The 20,606-nt window shown below is 41.3% G+C and overlaps 1 protein-coding gene across 2 annotated transcripts in view; it reads right to left on the reverse strand.

Moving 5' to 3' along the window:
* LOC133623713 (centrosomal protein of 128 kDa-like) overlaps positions 1-20,606 on the reverse strand; it is a 123,896-nt gene that overhangs the window by 65,337 nt on the left and 37,953 nt on the right. For both annotated transcript variants that reach the window (XM_061987044.1, XM_061987043.1), the window contains exons 12-14: positions 17,719-17,904; positions 10,947-11,135; positions 4,973-5,431 (exon numbers count right to left, since the gene is read on the reverse strand). In XM_061987044.1, coding sequence (XP_061843028.1) covers positions 4,973-5,431; positions 10,947-11,135; positions 17,719-17,904 — 834 coding nt within the window. The remainder of the gene's footprint in view (positions 1-4,972; positions 5,432-10,946; positions 11,136-17,718; positions 17,905-20,606) is intronic.

Here is a 20,606-nt window from a genome sequence, read left to right on the forward strand (position 1 = left end):
TCGATCTCGGAGGGTGTGTCAGTGGATCGCCAGCCAGGCATTAAAAAAATAGTCCTAAAAATGAGCGATCATAAATCTTCACTATGACGTCACTTTCGTCACTTGATTGACATTCACGGCACCCGAGGGTCTTCTGAGATGACGCTGGCTGCTGCCAGCTCATTAAAATTACCGACTGGAAGGCGAGAAACACTTTATTTCAACAAACTCTGGCGCCGTACCTGTCGTCAAAACTCCAAAGACCGACTGCAGTTGCACAATAAAAGCTCTGCTTCATCCTGCCTGCGCTACCAAAATAAGAGTCTCAGAAAGCTGGCGTGCACAAGCTAGCAAGCTACGGAGTTTGCCGACAATGTATTTCTTGTAAAGTGTATACAAAGGAGTACGGAAGCTGGACAAATAAGATGCCAAAAACCAACCACTTTCATGTGGTATTGGACAGAAAGGAGGACTTTTTTCTCCTCCATTCGAAAATGCGGACGTTATCAGCACTACTGTCTGATTCCAATCAATGCAAGTCATCAGAATCAGGTAATACACCAACTTATATTCTTGTCTTCATGAAAGAAAGGAATCTATGTGTTAAACATGTTTGTATTATCTTTAACCACCTTTAACTTGTTAACAATATTAACTATATGTGGTAAACATGCTTGTATTATCTTTAACCACCTTTAAGTTGTTAACAATATTAACTATATGTGTTAAACATGCTCGTTTTATCTTTAACCACCTTTAAGTTGTTAACAATATTAACTATTTGTGTTAAACATGCTTGTATTATTTTTAACCACCTTTAACTTGTTAACAATATTAACTATATGTGTTAAACACGCTTGCATTATCTTTAAACACCTGTAACTTGTTAACAATATTAACTATATGTATTAAACATACTTGTATTATCATTAAACACCTTTAATGTATTAACAATATTAACTATATGTGTTAAACATGCTTGCATTATCATTAAACACCTTTAACTTGTTAACAAAAACATATTTCATAAATAAGTAAATATAAATTATATATATGAATGAGGTAGATCCCCACGATTTGATCAATTGAAAAGTAGCTCGCCTGCAGAAAAAGTGTGAGCACCCCTGCTGTAGATACATACATACATACAAATATGTATGTATGTATGTGTGTATATATACACACATTTATATAAAAACACATACATATTTATACATACATATATACATACATACATATATACACACATATCTACATACATGCATACAAATAAACATACATATACTGTACATACAGACATACATATATACATACATAAATACAGTATACATACATACACATTAGGGCTGGGCGATACATCAAATATACTCGATATATCGCGGGTTTGTCTCTGTGCGATATAGAAAATGACTATATCGTGATATTCGAGTATACGTTCTCACACAGTTGCTTTTAGCTGCGGGCATTACACTACAGCATACTTGCCAACCCTCCCGAATTTTCCAGGAGACTCCTGAAATTCAGTGCCTCTCCCGAAAACCTCCCGGGACAAATATTCTCCCGAAAATCTCCCGATTTTCAGCCGGAGCTGGAGGCCACGCCCCCTCCAGCTCCTTGCGGACCTGAGTGAGGAGGGAGGACAACTGGGTGACAAGAAATAAATCATCCAGACTAGAGATAAATTGTATTATGTTTATCTTACCTACAAATAAATATATTTATTAATAATACAAAAAAAAACTAAATACATTTTTACTATATTTTGCTAAAAACATCAAAATTAATTGTAATTTTTCTGACTCCTTATTACATCCAGGCATTAGAATTATACATTAAAATAAACATATTTAAAATAATTAATTTTAAATTATCCTAATAATTCATTTAAAATGACCATATTTAATTATTAAAATAATTGCTTGTCTATCAAAGACTTTAGCATTTTATTCATTACATTTTGAAGCTCTCAGAAGCCAAGTTATGTTACATTCCTTAATATTTATTTATGCAAGTTTGAAGTACCAATTATCTAAACACAGTTTTGTTTGCATATTTTCAGGATATATATATATATATATATATATATATATATATATATATATATATATATATATATATATATATATACAGTATATAAATATATGAAATGCTTGACTTGGTAAATTCTAGTTGTCAATATACTCCTCCCCTCTTAACCACGCCCTGCCCCACCACCGACCACGCCCCCACCCCCCACCTCCCGAAATCGGAGGTCTCAAGGTTGGCAAGTATGCACTACAGGCTTTTTTCACCCTTTCTTGTGTCTCCTTCTCACAGAGACTTAAAACAAGCGCACCTTCTAACATACGTCACATACTGTCGCGTCATACGCCCTCGCTGAGCAGAGAGGTAGCAGCATGGGTAACATTAGCTGTGATGCTAGCGGAGTGGTGCGAGTGGTAATACGAGAGAAAGAAGGTGGGAATCTGGTAACAAATGAAGGAAGAATTAATTCCTTAGAAAAACAGCACGGGGTCCATCGTCTGGCGCTGGTTTGGCTTCAAGCGGAAAGATGTCGAACAAGTATGCGGCAAAAGCGTTGTTACAAAAAGTAGCACCTACTGTCTATTGTTTAAATGTACGGCAGTGAAAATGAATTTCCCCACGGGGATCAGTAAATCTATCTAATCTAATCTACTGCTAATTTGTAGCATCATTTGAAAAGTCACCCGATAGAGAATGAAGCGTACTTGAAACTCCGCATGTCAACATCTCCATTCGGTGCCACACCAACAAAATGCCGAAGCAACCATTTCCAGATCAACACCGTATGAACAAAATAGTCAACAACAGAAAAAGATAACGTCCGCAGGAACCTTCCACATAGCAAAGGACATACACTATTTGATTTCCTATTATGCAGCTCATTTTTATTTGACAATTATTGTAATATATTCTGTGACATCATGCACAAAAGTGCACTTTATTTGTTTTAAACTATTGTAGTTGCGTTCTGTACAAAAAGTGCACTTTAATTTAGTGTTGTTTTGATATGTCATCTTAGTGACATCATGCACAAGAGTGCACTCATAGCTTGTTTTAAAATGTCTCTGACAATCTTGCACTTTCTGATTTGAAATGACATGAATGTTTGTGCCACTGCTTAATAACTGTTTAATAAATACACTTTTGCTAAATTGACTTAATTGTGGTTTCCCTCTCTGCATGGAAGTTTAAAATGAGCATATATGAATGCAGTATGAACAAGAATGTTTTAATGTAGACACATATAATCATCATACTGCTGTGATTATATGCATCAAGTGTTAATTCAAGGCTAACGCAAAATATTGAGATACAGTATATATCGTGTATCGTGACATGGCTTAAAAATATCGAGATATTAATAAAAGGCCATATCGTCCAGCCCTAATACACATACATGCAGTACATATATACTTACATAAAATACATACATTTATATACACATATAGTTTTGATGCCTTCAGTGACAATCTACAATGTATATAGTCATGAAAATAAAGAAAACACGTTACTGTATATATATATATATATATATATATATATATATATATATATATATATATATATATATATATATATATATATATATAGCTCTGATTACTGTTTTTCACACTCTTGGCATTCTCTCGATGAGCTTCAAGCACACCTGTGAAGTGAAAACCATTTCAGGTGACTACCTCTTGAAGCTCAAGAGAATGCCAAGAGTGTGCGAAAAAGTAATCAGAGCAAAGGGTGGCAATTTTGAAGAAACTAGAATATAAAAGATGTTTTCAGTTATTTCACCTTTTTTTGTTAAGGACATAACTCCACATGTGTTCATTCATAGTTGTGATGCCTTCAGTGACAATCTACAATGTAAATAGTCATGAAAATAAAGAAAACACGTTACTGTATGTATATATATATATATATATATATATATATATATATATATATATATATATATATATATATATATATATATATATATATATATATATATATATATATATACCGTAGCTCTGATTACTGTATTTCACACTCTTGGCATTCTCTCGATGAGCTTCAAGCACACCTGTGAAGTGAAAACCATTTCAGGTGACTACCTCTTGAAGCTCAAGAGAATGCCAAGAGTGTGCGAAAAAGTAATCAGAGCAAAGGGTGGCAATTTTGAAGAAACTAGAATATAAAAGATGTTTTCAGTTATTTCACCTTTTTTTGTTAAGGACATAACTCCACATGTGTTCATTCATAGTTGTGATGCCTTCAGTGACAATCTACAATGTAAATAGTCATGAAAATAAAGAAAACGCATTGAATGAGGTGTGTCCAAATATATGTATGTATATATATAAACATATATCCACATGCACGCACACACACAAAAGACCCTTTGGTGCTCTCAAAAACATTAACATCTATGTGCAATACTAAAAAACAAGCTAAAAAGTAAAATAATTTTTACTTTGCTGTCCGTAAACAGTAGACGATGTGACGTCACGAGGCAGAAAAGGGACGGCAGGCAGAGAGGAGGGCGCGGGGGGGTGAGTGTGTGCGAGTTCCCTCTCCTCTCTAAATTTAATCCCACAGCAAATCCCTCCTACTTTCCAGGCCGGTTTGTTGACTTTTGTGGACCCATATTGAGTCAGCAACACACAGTAGACAAAGCTTGGTAGTTGGCGGGAAAAGGAACACGCTGAAGCACTGCTGAAGTGACATAGGGTGCTCCGCCTCTCCAAAAAGGCCACACCCCGTGTGGACTGTACTGCACATGAAGCGATGTCATCAAAATGTCAGCGCCCTGAGGCTTCCAGAGGCACACAAAATGAAAAAAATGAAGTGTTCGTACACGGAGTCATGGTTCGTGTACTGAAAGGTTCGCAAATGCAGGGGTTGTTGAATTGAGGTATCACTGTACTAGGAAAACTATCCCTCTGGTTCTCGCGGATTCGGTCAAAATATAAAAGAAGAAAGAATGAAAAGGACCTACCTTAAAGTTATTTAGCTGTGCCTGGATTTCTTCCCGATCCTGGCGGCAAACCCGGACTATGTCCTGCATGTCCTTGTTCTTTGTCCTGCCCTCCTCAATCACGGCCTTCAGGTGGTCCACCTCTTTTTGATGCACCTCTCTCTCCAGCTGCAGCTGTTGCCTTAGTGCGTCCCGTTCTTCCTGAGCCACGGCCAGCTTGGCTTGCCATTCCAACGCCACCTTCTGGAAGCCCTTCTTGGAAGCCTCCTCCTCCGCCAAGCGCTGGGCTAGCTGGGCATGGGCCGGGGCTATCTGATTGAGCGTGATTTGGAGTTCAGCCTGCTTTTTCTGCTCTCTCTGACAGAGGCGGGTTTGCACGTCGACTTTTTCTACGAGTATTTGGTTATTTTCTCTCAGTCTTGCCTGGATGTCGGACTGACGCCGAGCCTCCGTCTGAAGGGCGGTTGAGGCCTCTTTCACCTACGGTTAAAAAAGCTCTTAGAACCCCAATGTACTTACTTCAATCTTTAAATAAACCGGATCTGAGTTATATCAACAATTTGAGAGTTACACAAGAATGATTATGTCATCTTAATGATTGAAAAAGCTTTAGAGAAAAGACATTTGTCTACCTTAGAATAACTTCTGTGCTGGCTGGCTGCTTAAAAAAACAAGTACATGACAGATAATAAAGAAAGCTTCCTGATGGATGGGTAACTTGACACAACTTCTGTTCTGACTGCTGTCCTGTCCTGTCTGTAAGAGTGAATGTAATAAACATGAGTGACAACATGTTTAAGGCCTCACATTTCATAATAATAACTACAATACACTTAATAAGGCAGCGTAGTCCCTGGAAAGCGATCGCTAATTACCAGTTTAAACTGCGAGAATTGTCACCAATAATTTTTAGATACTCTAAAAATCAATTGAAAACATGTTCAGACGTTTTGGTGAAAACACTTTGGCTTCCGCAATATTTTATCTGCTGAGATCAAACAAAATCTCTGAACGAGGTGTGACAAAGTATTGTATTCAGAAACCTAAGCCATTTATTTGGTCATTCATTGTCTATTGCATACTCTGTTTAGGGTCACAGGTGAGCTGGAACCTATTTCAGCTGACTTTGAAAAAACCCTGGACTGTAGAGATGCGCGGATAGGCAATTATTTCATCCGCAACCGCATCAGAAAGTCGTCAACCATCCGCCATCCACCCGATGTAACATTTGATCAGAACCGCACCCGCCCGCCATCCGCCCGCACCCGCCCGTTGTTATATATCTAATATAGACGATGCAAGGCATTAGTGAGGTTATAAAGCTTTTGCCTGTTAAAGAAAGGAGACTGATCCAATGCAGCACAGACATTCGCGTGCCACGCTGTCACGACCCAAACGCACACCAGTGCGCAATCATATGGGAGCCGCGCTGAGCGCACCTCCAAGCGCGTCTCGCTGCCGGCGACGGCCGGGTATGGGCCCAACGCTCCAGCGCCATCCATTTTCAGGGCTAGTTGATTCGGCAGGTGGGTTGTTACACACTCCTTAGCGGGTTCCGACGTCCATGGCCACCGTCCTGCTGTCTATATCAACCAGGGTGAGCCCCACCCCTTTCGTGAGCGCACTGCGCGCGGAGTGACCCCTGTTACGCGCCCCCGGCAACAGGGGTGGCGGGCAGGTAAGCTGCGCGGGCAGGTAAGCTGCGCGGGCAGAGCGCGCGGAGTGACCCCTGTTACGAGCCAAGGCGGGGTGTCGGTGCGGTGGGCGCGGTGGTGATCCTGGACGTGCGTCGGGCCCTTCTCGCGGATCGCCTCAGCTACGGCTCCCGGTGGGGCCCTCTCGGGGGAAGGGGCCTCGGTCCCGGACCCCGGCGAGGCGTCGGGGGCCTTCTCCGCTCCGTAAAAGTGTCCATCTCTTTTCTTTTTTTTTCTTCTGTTGTGGCATATGCAGCAGGTGCCTGCTCGTTTTTCGTATGTGGGTAACAACATTTAATTATGTATATATATTTCCGAATTGGTTTAACTGCCACCCGCCTGAATCTATTTAAAATCAATTTTTTTTTTATTTCAACCGCCCGACCCGACCCGACCCGACCCGCGGATAAAATCTAATTTTTTTAAATCTCATCCGCCCGATCCGCGGATAATCCGCGGACTCCGCGGTTGTGCCCGCAAACCGCGCATCTCTACTGGACTGGTCACCAGTCAATCACATGTAGGGATGGGTACCGTTCACATTTGAACCGATACGGTACCAAATCCCTGCACCTGGGAATCGATACCGGTATTCAACAGTACCAATTTTTGGTACGTTTGTGTGTGTTAATAAATGTTAAATATTTTTGATAATATTTTTTTTTTCTGTAACATTTAAAAATGAGTTGATTATGGTTATTGTGATCTCCAGTTGTTATATATTGTTTTCCTATTACATTTCAATCTCATTTGCAATGCAGTTGCACTTCCAAGACATTAGATGGCAGCAATGTATAAGCTATATATGGTATGTTGTCTAACGAGGAAGTAGCTTTATCCATGCAGCTGAATGTGTTATGTTGCGCCCTACAAAGTGTTTATACTGTGTGTATTGTGCTTATTACACACCAATTCTAATAATAGCTAATGCTAATTGTAACCCGTGTATGGCAAATCCAATGCAAATTAGCATTTTAGATAAGTCGAGCCTTATTTTGCATTGAAGTGTTTTCTACCAAGCATACGTGCTCTGTAGGTGTTGAAAATGGCAACTTTACTTAGAGGGAGTTCGGCTGAGTCCGCCCTGAGTGCCGCTTGACTGACTGTTTACGTGAGCCGGTGTTTAGTTTCGATTCGGACCTAACGAGTGCGCATCCTGACATGCAACAAACATATCAAAAAATATGGGACCATGGATCGATACTCGGTAGTACTGACAGAATTCGTTCGGTGCCTATTTAAGTATCAAATTTGGTACCCATCCCTAATAACAGGACACAGATAGACAAATATTCACACTCACATTCACACATATTGACAATTTAGAGAGATGCATGTTTTTGGATGTGGGATGGAGAGGACAAACATCCAAATCCTACACGCAGAGATCTGAGATTATATTTGGATTTAGAAGCTCAAATCTGCAAAAGATAGGAGTTCAAAATTACTGGAAAAGAGCTGACACATAGCATCTCTTTTTGTTGCTTTGCAGGGACTACAAAAACTACCATATATAAGAATCCAGTAGAACCTTGGTTTTCTTACACCCCACTTTTTATTGTATTACGACAATTGTCACCACTTTTTTGCGGCGGTTTTTATATGCTCTCACACACTACAAGCTACTAAAGGTGGGAATCTTCGGGCAGCTCACGATTCAATTACGTTCACGATCCAGGAGGTACGATTCAATTAAAAATCGATTATTAATGCATATTTTAAATTATGTGTATTGATGCAGTTTTACATTTATTTTCGTTCCACTAAATAAGCGTGTATCCTTTGCAACTGTTAAAAAAAAACATTCATTTGGAATAAAAAAAACAGTTAAATTAATTCCCACATTCATTAAATTAATTAAAATGTGTGCAAAACGGTCGGATTTCTCGGTGAGGTGGCTCGCTGCAGTCAGCCAAATTTTAGAAGTGTCTGCATTACTTTATTTACAATACATGGATCTATTATCGATTATTGACGTTTACTAATCCATTCCATAATAGTCCATGTCCAAATTGCGATGCATCTAACAATCGATTATTTCCCCCACCTCTACAAGCTACCGTAAATTCCGAACTATAAGTCGCTACTTTTTTTCCTACACTTTGACCCTTGCAGCTTATAAAACGGCGCGGATCATTTTTGGATTTTTATTCGCTAACGGCCATACTAAAAAGTTTTCAAAAAAAAAAAGCAAATACAATGCTAAGGTGTTTTATTATTTGTGCTATTGCGCCATCTTTTGAATGAGTTTGCTCACTGCAGGCGCTGCTGTGTCCTTCCATTTACTGGTAGTTCTTTTTTTTTTTGTCAACCGTAGTGACATTCGATCTTCTAACCGTCCATAGTGTTTCTACTTGTATGGATTCTTCATTCTATACTCCAAGCAACATTTGTAAGTTTTACGGTATAACTAAAACTGTTTATACTAATTTAACCACCCCATGCGTGATGTCTGTAGGAGTGTTTTCATGCATATTCGTACGTGCTACCGTAATGTAATGACGCTAGCTTCGTTAGCAACAGCTAATAGGCTAACAAGTTTATGAGTGTCTGTGTTAGTATTTTTAACTTACAAAGGAATTCTTATTGTATTGTTTCAGTTTCGTAAATTCACCAAAAACGTCATTGTGGAGTTATTGAGTCTGTTTAGCTGATTGGAGAGCTAGCTTTCGCAGCTAGTGGGTCCATGACAAGGACTTCTGTTTTGTGCTGATCAGCCATTTTACTGCCGTGTTACAGACACCGTTTGGAAACAATTAAAGGGGAACATTATCACCAGACCTATGTAAGCGTCAATATATACCTTGATGTTGCAGAAAAAAGACCATATATTTTTTTAACTGATTTCCGAACTCTAAATGGGTGAATTTTGGCGAATTAAACGCCTTTCTATTATTCGCTCTCGGAGCGATGACGTCACAACGCAATCCGCCATTTTCTCAAACACATTACAAACACCGAGTCAAATCAGCTCTGTTATTTTCCGTTTTTTCGACTGTTTTCCGTACCTTGGAGACATCATGCCTCGTCGGTGTGTTGTCGGAGGGTGTAACAACACGAACAGGGACGGATTCAAGTTGCACCAGTGGCCCAAAGATGCGAAAGTGGCAAGAAATTGGACGTTTGTTCCGCACACTTTAACGACGAAAGCTATGCTACGACAGAGATGGCAAGAATGTGTGGATATCCTGCGACACTCAAAGCAGATGCATTTCCAACTGGACTGGACAGATCAGCTTTCAGGAAAAGAGAGCGGATGAGGGTATGTCTACAGAATATATTAATTGATGAAAACTGGGCTGTCTGCACTCTCAAAGTGCATGTTGTTGCCAAATGTATTTCATATGCTGTAAACCTAGTTCATAGTTGTTAGTTTCCTTTAATGCCAAACAAACACATACCAATCGTTGGTTAAAAGGCGATCGCCGAATTCGTCCTCGCTTTCTCCCGTGTCGCTGGCTGTCGTGTCGTTTTCGTCGGTTTCGCTTGCATACGGTTCAAACCGATATGGCTCAATAGCTTCAGTTTCTTCTTCAATTTTGTTTTCGCTACCTGCCTCCACACTACAACCATCCGTTTCAATACATGCGTAATCTGTTGAAATCGCTTAAGCCGCTGAAATCTGAGTCTGAATCCGAGCTAATGTCGCTATACCTTGCTGTTCTATGCGCCATGTTTGTTTGTATTGGCATCACTGTGTGACGTCACAGGAAAATGGACGGGTGTATATAACGATGGTTAAAATCAGGCACTTTGAAGCTTTTTTTTAGGGATATTGCGTGATGGGTAAAATTTTGAAAAAAACTTCGAAAAATAAAATAAGCCACTGGGAACTGATTTTTAATAGTTTTAACCCTTCTGAAATTGTGATAATATTCCCCTTTAAACATTTACAGAATCTTTCTGTGTAAATAACCCATTTCACAACAGATATATCTGCGACTTATAGTCTGGTGTGGCTAATATATGGGGACATTTTTTTTTCGCTCCACAGTCCGGAAAATACGTTTTTTCAAATTGATTTATGCACGTAAAACTACAACTATTCTCTCTATATTTTTGAGGATCTAGCACAGATTAATTAGATGTACATGATTTATCATAGGAAAAAACTTTTTGAACTGATCACTACCAAAAACCCAGGTTCGACTGTATATATATATTTAACATATATATATATATATATATATATATATATATATATATATATATATATATATATATATGTTAAAAGATAAACATAATTTGGCCTTTCCGGGTTTTCAAACAGAATTAAAAGGATGCACTGCCTTGATCCTAACCTCTCGGATTTCCTGCTCCAGAGCCAACTGGCGCTGGCAGGTCTCAGACAGCTCCACATCCTTGCGGTGCAGCTCCTCTTCACGCTGGGCCAAGCGTCGCAGGTTTTCAGCCAGCTCCCTGTGGGCGGCCTCGGCCTGCTGGCTCAGTGCCTTCAGCTGAGTCTGGGCGCTGTCCTTCTCTTTGGCTACCTGGAGAGGGGAACAGAGAGAGTGGGAGGGAGATGGGTCAAAGGGGACGGGGAAGAAGAAACAAGAATCACAGAAGATGGGGAGGAGACACGGAGTACAAATGGAAAGCTTTGACAATATTTGAGGAGGCCAGACGGAAAAATGAAGGTAAAAAGCGGAGGCAAGCATACGCAGCAGCAGCTCTTGGGCTCGGCGATAAGGGACAATGTTCAGGCCTATGCGAGGCAGATTGCTTCTAATACTCTGGATTTCCCTGGTATTTGTAAGGACATTAGTGTAGCTCAGAAACTAATCATTTAATTGAGCGCTTGATTATTCATTCTAATTCATTCACATTATTTCATAATTAATTCCCGTCACGTCAAGTAATCCAGGTGAAGGTCTCTGTCAGAGAATGTGTGTGCGCGATGATCGGGAGTTTGGACGTGACTTGCTCGGTTCAATCCAAAATGGTTGTAGCTGTGCTACTAAATTAACAAAAACTGTGGAATATTTAACAAAAGAGTGACCTCTGCTATTACACCTTGACTGCAAAGTACTATAATCTCCCCCAGCTCAACAACAGGCACACCTGCACTAATGGAGCCATTGCAAGAGCTTTTTGCTCTCTGGATCTTGACAAAGGCGGTCGCACGCCCTCCCTCGCCGTATCTCCCCGGCCTGCTTCGTTGTCTTGTCTTGACTTTAAGAGCCTCTCTTTCTGCGCTGTTCTCCGAAATCTAAACATGGAATTGATCAACTGGACTCTCAACTCAATTAACAAGATCTTCTCGACAAGAAGCCCAGGTTCAGGGGAACCTGCCTGTCTTGGCTGAACGTTTGCCGCCAGAAACATGAGGGACTCGTGGGAGAAAGGTCGGGTCGTGTGCATGTCAGTGCTTTCCGTTGAGGGCGTGGAAGATATTTATCTATTTAGAACTGTGAGAACAGGGCACCTGCTGATGGGATTGAGCATTGCTTTATGTATCGACAAATTCGGATGACAATGGCAGCCGTTCAAGGAGCTCAAAGGCTGCCCGTTGCGATGGACAGAATGGGTAGAGCTGTGGGCACATGGACTGTGCCCACTTATTTATTATTATCATTATTTATCTTTTATATGCCAAATGATATATTGTGATATATAATGTTTTTGCAGGAGGCTTCAAAATATATTGCAACATAGATTTTGCACCAAATGTACAGCATACGGTGTCGAACAAAACTTTAAAAACATCATTATTTTTGCAGAGGTATACTTTTGGACCCATTAAGGCTTTAAACGATTATGCACAAAGTTCCAACTTTGTTTAGGTTGACTGTCCATTTCAATAGCGAGCTACAGAACATCCTCCTGTATTATTCATAACGGTGTTATACACAATAGTTATTTACCGGTAGTATTGCACCACACCCACCTCTTCACCAGACATTTGTGCTTATTTCACAGGCAATTTCTAATGTGAAAGGGGCATTATAAAGAAATTGGACCAGAAAAAAAGCACATGAATAATTCAGCTGCTGTAGTTTTAATGCAAAGCGTATTGGTTTATGTACTCTGAAAAAGAAGATTTCTGAAGCACATAGGGAGATCAGATGGAAATGTGCAGTACTCTTGTCACCTTGCAAATGATGGCTAAAAACAAACATTTTGGTTCTTTTAAGAGGTTTCGGTGGTGATATTTTGACATATCTTTTTTGTCTTTTTTCCCCCGTCTTTTTTCACAATTACAACACAACTGTATCAGCAGTTACAACATCCACACATGATACCGGTATTTAGAATTTAAAAAAGAATCATTAGTGAAGTAGATGGTGATAACCACTGCTCAAGCACCAGCCCTTTGACTTGCATGAGAAAAGAATTGACTCCCATTGTCAATGATTTTTTTACCTGATCGGGTATTTGTTTGAGTACCCGGACCGCAGCGCAAACACTGCCACACTCCCTTTTTTCCTTCTAATGTAACCTAAATTCCGGACTATAAGCCTCTGGCTTATAAAACTGAGCAGCTAATTTATGGATTTTTCTTTACTAATGGCCATATTTAAAATATATATATTTTTAAAAACCAAGCAAAAACAACATGAGGGTGTTTTATTGTTTGTGCTATAACCCCATCTTTTAGACGAGTTTGCTCACTGCAGGTGCTGCAGTTTCATTCTATTTGTCTGTGATGTTTTTTTGATTTTTTTTCCCACCAGCGTCCTGTTCAATCTACTAGCCGTCTAGAACGTTTCTGCTCGTATGGATTTGTATTTGGATTACTTAAATGGATTTATTTAATTTTTGGCACAGCCTGACCGGGACCGGAGGAGATAGAAAGAAAACAAAAAATAAGACAGAGGGGGTAATTGCAGGGACAAGAGTGGGATAAGACAGTTTAGAGCTTTAAACCGGAAGTAGAAGTGCGGTTCCGTCTTCTAGCCGTCCATTGCGTTTCTACTCCTATGGATTCTTCATTCATCACTCCAAGCAACGTTTGTAAGTTTTACAATATAACTAAAACAATTCTTACTTACTAAACCGTTCCATGTGTGATGTCTGTAGGAGTGTTTTCATGCATATTTGTATGCGCTATCATAACGTAATCAAGCTAGCATTGTTAGCATTAGATAATGTGTTAACATGTTCAGAGTGTCTGTGTTCGTATTATTAACTTGCAACGGCATTCTTTATGTATTGTTTCTGTTTCACAAAGTCCTGAATAAATTAATCCAAAACATCACCGCGGAGTTATTGAGTCTGTTTAGCTGATAGGAGAGCTAGCTTCCGCAGCTAGTGGGTCCATGACGATGACTTCTGTTTTGTTTGATCAACCGTTTTACTGCCTTGTTACAAACACCGTTTGGAAACAATTAAGGTATGTAAATAAACGTTTACAGAATATTACTGTGTAATTAACTCAATATCATCATATCTGCGGCTTACATATGGAATAAGTTTTTTCTATAAAATTAAGTGGATGCAGCTTATGTGTCCCGGTGCGCTCTATAGTCCGGAGAATACTGTATCCTATAGTACCTCTCCTCTGCTTACTTGTCAAAACTTTAAATTTTTGTTGGTGAATTCAGTTTTTGTCCTTCCTTCCTGGCGTCTTTCCGGTTTAATTTTGTTTGTTTTTGCTGTTGCAGCGATCGAGTCGCTTGACAAGCCTCTGTTAAGAGAGTGCCGCGAGTTTCATGTTCCGTGATTCAATCAAATAATAACGTGACAGATATGGACAGACATGAAGACGACAGAAAAAAAAAACACACTAAAAATATTAGTAAAAAAACTTTTATCTAGCTAAAGTTGTCATTGTCTGCCGTACAATCCAGGCCAAAACCAACTCGGTCTCCCATGCATCTATAGACGCAACCATTCAGCCACTGAGGCCTTTAGGGCCACACAAGTCAGACAATTCCAATACCAAACATGCCAGGTCGTTACACTACGACTCCCCAATAAAATGTGAGTTTAATCTACTGCAATTTATTAAGAAAAATTATTTATAGATATGAATCATGAAATGCTGTTACTAGATTACAAAAATGCTAATAAAAGACATTTTGCAGACAGAAAGTTACAGGAATGTACATTTTATCCCATGCTTACATCTCATTGTGCAACATGTGAATGTTTTAAGGGGAACTAAATGTGATCTCTGAAAGGGGTACAAATTATTTCCAAAGCAGGACCCCCACTCAGATGTACAATACAAGATGTATTTGTTATTTTATTTGTAAGTGGGCCAAATCAAATAATTTAATGGAGATGACTGCTGTTATTTGATTATAATAATGAGACAATTAACTTATGATCTCAGGATTGGGACAAGTGTGATTAGAGTATGCATGTCTGATGTTGCTCACATGTGCCCTACTGAATGCTCAGGGAGTTTTTATGTTTGCTTACACACATGAACAATTAGAGGGAACATTGGCAATGATGTCAGCCAGCTTGAAAAATTTCTATAAGCTACGTAAAGGAGGACAGAATTTTTTTTTTTTTTTAAATGTTTGTATTAAATCCATAAACTGTTATAAAATTGTATAAAATTGAGTAGATGGCGACATATTGTGATGTACAGAAATGCCATATTTTCATTAGGTCCCTACGGATCCGACGTAATGTTAAAAAAACAACTTACATGGGAACTGCACTTTTTGGGGAATTTTGCCAATCACTCCCATTTATTATGTAAGACAAGCACAAACTTCGCTATTTTCCATCGACAACATCACCGATTACTAACTGCATACTTCATGAGCGCCAACAAACATAATAAAACGTTACTGTACAATGACTGCTCTCACTAGGATGCCGTTTAGATGAAGAATGACTCATAATCCTTGCGAAGAAAAAAGAAAGTGGGGGAACAGGCATATTGTAGGGTCTTTTTGTGATTTTTGGGTATAAATTGGATGCCAAAGTTGACCAATTTGTCAAATTATGTCCTCATCCTTCTACTGTCCAGGTGAGAGGCCTTATTTATGATCTCAAGTGTTGTAAATTAGCTTTGGCTACAAACACTATGATGCATACATTGGATGACTGTTTCAGATATCTATGTTTCTGTATCTGTCCCTATTTCAAATCTAGAATAAACTTTCACAAGTTCTGAGGCGAGAAAGCAGCTCACCAGACGATGATGTCAACACAGCAGCAACAAGCTTGTCTCTGTGACAATATGTCGCTAAATTAGATTGTCTGCGTTAGCGCTTCTAATGACAATATTACTAATACTTGGTTAATATTCAAGTCACAAAATGTAAATGGAGTATTGTTGGTGTTTTTTGGATAGTTATTTCGAGAGCTTTATGGCCGGAATAGAGGACCTCTCACGGACTTCATTGTATGTAGACTTTTATTCACCCTTATTTACGAGTTAGGCTACGTTCACACTACAGGGTCGGATGTCCAATTCGGAAGTTTTTGTCAAATCCGGTCAATCCGACCCACATGCGGACATGACGTCATATGCACTGCAGTGTCCACGGAATAAACTTGGCTTCTACGGTCTCAGTGCCGGCACATTTGTGGCAATTGCAAGGATTTTGTGCAAGTCAACATTTTCTGAACCAAATTGTTGCTTGTAGAAGATTAAAGAAGGAAGAGGACAAGTATTTTAGCTCAGGCAGTTTTACGGGTATGTTTCTTCAATGTCTGCTTGAAGAGCGTGTCTGTGGGGGAGCAGTCGGCGACAAGAGTTCAGGAACTTTCACGTGAGTTCCTAAAACATTTTATTTTTCACCTGTTTTCTGCTCTGTTGTCAACTGTTTATCTTGTAACCATCTATTTTGGCAAACAACTACGACGCTTAGCTTCTTTTGTCGACGTTCTGGTCGGATTAATGCCACCTGATCGTAAGAGGGTTCACATGTATTTCCACATACAAAAGAGGCCTGGGTCAAAAATGAAGAATTGGGAATTGCACTGTTCACACAGACATGAAAAAATCCGATACAGGTCGTATATGAGCAAAGAAATCGGAATTGACCTGCAGTGTATACAAGGCCTTAGACTGCATTGAACAAAATACATCCGTTGTCTTGTCTCTCAAAATGATTATGGACGATAGCCAAAATTCCAAAAAAAGTGTGGTTCCCCTTTATTAATAATAATAATAATAACTGGGATTTATATAGTGCTTTTCTACGTACCCAAAGTCGCTTTACATGTAGAACCCATCATTCACACCTGGTGGCGGTAAGCTACTTTCATAGCCACAGCTGCCCTGGGGTAGACTGACGGAAGCGTGGCTGCAATTTGCGCCAACGGCCCCTCCGACCACCACCTATCATTCATCATTCAATTCACCGGTGTGAGTGGCACCGGGGGCAAAGGGTGAAGTGTCCCGCCCAAGGGCACAACGGCAGCGATTTTTGGATGGTAAGAGGCGGGGAGCGAACCTGCAACCCTCAGGTTTCTGGCACGGTTGCTCTACCCACTACGCCATGCCGCCCCGTCCCTTTAAAGCCTTGTCCAGCTATTTACTGACATACACTATTCATGTTTATATAACTTTTACTGCAAATGAATATCAGCTCCACATTTTGCTTGACTACTAATAATCGGTATCGGCCCTAAAAAAAACCCTATCGGAAGATCGCGAGTTTTAAGAGATATTTTTCAACAGTGAGCCTCAGTACCTAATTTGCTGTGAAATTACTTATTGATTCCTCAATTCGAATGATTATTTTCTCTTTCAAGTTTAGGGCCGTCGATTGTGTGAAAGTGTGATTAGGCTATTCCAATTCAATTGCACATTCGACAGACGGCATGCCTTTAAAGCACTTTCTACCCTGAAGAGGTCAAACATTTACCTTGAATGCATTCTTCCCGCAACAATTGAGTGGTGTTTCCTTTACTTAGGTTGGAAGCAGCCATTTATCGCAGCATTGTTTGACCCACTGCCCTTGCAGAGCTGAATGTGACCAATTGGCTATTGCTGTGTGTTGCTTCAGCAATATACATTATGTATGAAGAATTTGGTCATTAGTGTGAGTTGGTACTTCTATCTCAGGGGGGAGCAACCTGCATTTCCGCAGAGTGTATAAAGTAAGTACTTCACCCGGGGTCTGTGGTGACAGCAGTCACCGAACAAATACATCCACTGACCTGTGCTGCCTTGTCACTGTGCAGCTGAACGTGGACCCGAGCCTCCTCCAGCTCCTTCTGCTGTCGAGTGCACTTTGCCCTCCATTGGCGCACGGCCTTCTGGGCCCTGGTCTTCAGTTCATCTCTGCTTCTTGTGCTCTCCTGGAGTAATGTCTCAGTCTCAGTCTTCTCTGCCTGCTCTCGACTCTGAGAGGGAAATGTATTTATCAGCCTTATATTTAATCCAAAACAGGGTTTTTCCCGTGCAAAATACTTTGCTCTAGGGCAGGGGTGCCCGAACATTTTGCCTCCAAGGGCCAAAGTGATAGTGTGTAAATGGTCCGTGGGCCAAATAGCGATTTTTACCATGCAACAACACCACAAGTGAAGACTTTGGCCTCATGCCGCCATAATTAAATATAAGGTAGTATATATATATATAATATATACTGTATATATATATATATATATTAGAGATGCGCGGATAGGCAATTATTTCATCCGCAACCGCATCAGAAAGTCGTCAACCATCCGCCATCCACCCGATGTAACATTTGATCAGAACCGCACCCGCCCGCACCCGCCCGTTGTTATATATCTAATATAGACGATGCAAGGCATTAGTGAGGTTATAAAGCTTTTGCCTGTTAAAGAAAGGAGACTGATCCAATGCAGCACAGACATTCGCGTGCCACGCTGTCACGACCCAGATGCACACCAGTGCGCAATCATATGGGAGCCGCGCTGAGCGCACCTCCAAGCGCGTCTCGCTGCCGGCGACGGCCGGGTATGGGCCCGACGCTCCAGCGCCATCCATTTTCAGGGCTAGTTGATACGGCAGGTGGGTTGTTACACACTCCTTAGCGGGTTCCGACTTCCATGGCCACCGTCCTGCTGTCTATATCAACCAGGGTGAGCCCCACCCCTTTCGTGCCCGGCAACAGGGGTGGCGGGCAGGTAAGCTGCGCGGGCGGAGCGCGCGGAGTGACCCCTGTTACGAGCCCCCGGCCACGGGGGTGGCGGGCAGGTAAGCTGCTTACCTGCTGCGCGTGACGCCGGCCGCGGCGAAGGCGGACGAGGCGGGGTGTCGGTGCGGTGGGCGCGGTGGTAACCCTGGACGTGCGTCGGCCCCTTCTCGCGGATCGCCTCAGCTACGGCTCCCGGTGGGGCCCTCTCGGGGGAAGGGGCCTCGGTCCCGGACCCCGGCGAGGCGTCCCTTCTCCGCTCCGTAAAAGTGTCCATCTCTTTTTTTTTTTCTTCTGTTGTGGCATATGCTGCAGGTGCCTGCTCGTTTTTCGTATGTGGGTAACAACATTTAACTATGTATATATATTTCCGAATTGGTTTAACTGCCACCCGCCTGAATCTATTTAAAATCTAATTTTTTTTTATTTCAACCGCCCGACCCGACCCGACCCGCGGATAAAATCTAATTTTTTTAAATTTCATCCGCCCGATCCGCGGATAATCCGCGGACTCCGCGGTTGTGCCCGCAAACCGCGCATCTCTAATATATATACACAGAGAGTACAGGCCAAAAGTTTGGACACACCTTCTCATTCAACGCGTTTTCTTTATTTTCATGACTATTTACACTGTAGACTGTCACTGTAGGCATTAAAAATATGAATGAAGACATGTGGAGTTATGTACTTAACAAAAAAAGGTGAAATAACTGAAAACATGTTTTATATTCTAGTTTCTTTAAAATAGCCACCATTTGCTCTGATTACTTTTTCGCACACTTTTGGTATTCTCTCGATGAGCTTCAAACCTGAAATGGTTTTCACTTCACAGTGAAGCTCATCGAGAGAATGCCAAGAGTGTGCAAAGTAGTAATTAGAGCGAAGGGTGGCTATTTTGAAGAAACGAGAATATAAAACATCCATCCATCCATCCATCTTCTTCCGCTTATCCGAGGTCGGGTCGCGGGGGCAGCAGCCCAAGCAGGGAAGCCCAGACTTCCCTCTCCCCAGCCACTTCGTCCAGCTCCTCCCGGGGGATCCCGAGGCGTTCCCAGGCCAGCCGGGAGACATAGTCTTCCCAACGTGTCCTGGGTCTTCCCCGTGGCCTCCTACCGGTCGGACGTGCCCTAAACACCTCCCGAGGGAGGCGATCGGGTGGCATCCTGACCAGATGCCCGAACCACCTCATCTGGCTCCTCTCGATGTGGAGGAGCAGGGGCTTTACTTTGAGCTGCCCCCGGATGGCAGAGCTTCTCACCCTATCTCTAAGGGAGAGCCCCGCCACCCGGCGGAGGAAACTCATTACGGCCGCTTGTACCCGTGATCTTGTCCTTTCGGTCATAACCCAAAGTTCATGACCATAGGTGAGGATGGGAACGTAGATCGACCGGTAAATTGAGAGCTTTGCCTTCCTGCTCAGCTCCTTCTTCACCACAACGGATCGATACAGCGTCCGCATTACTGAAGATGCCGCACCGATCCGCCTGTCGATCTCACGATCCACTCTTCCCTCACTCGTGAACAAGACTCCGAGGTACTTGAACTCCTCCACTTGGGGCAGGGTCTCCTCCCCAACCCGAAGATGGCATTCCATCCTTTTCCGGGCGAGAACCATGGACTCGGACTTGGAGGTGCTGATTCTCATCCCAGTCGCTTCACACTCGGCTGCGAACCGATCCAGCGAGATCTGGCCAGGATCTTCAGCTCTCGCTGGATCGGTTCGCAGCCGAGTGTAAAAAAAAATAAATATATATATATATATATAAAACATGTTTTCAGTTATTTCACCTTTTTTTGTTAAGTACATAACTCCACATGTCTTCATTCATATTGTTGATGCCTTCAGTGACAATCTACTATGTAAATAAAGAAAATGCATTGAATGAGAATGTGTGTCCAAACTTTTGGCCTGTACTGTGTGTGTGTGTGTGTGTGTGTGTGTAT

Source organism: Nerophis lumbriciformis, linkage group LG26, assembly GCF_033978685.3.
Source record: "Nerophis lumbriciformis linkage group LG26, RoL_Nlum_v2.1, whole genome shotgun sequence".
Classification (NCBI taxonomy): Eukaryota; Metazoa; Chordata; class Actinopteri; order Syngnathiformes; family Syngnathidae; genus Nerophis; species Nerophis lumbriciformis.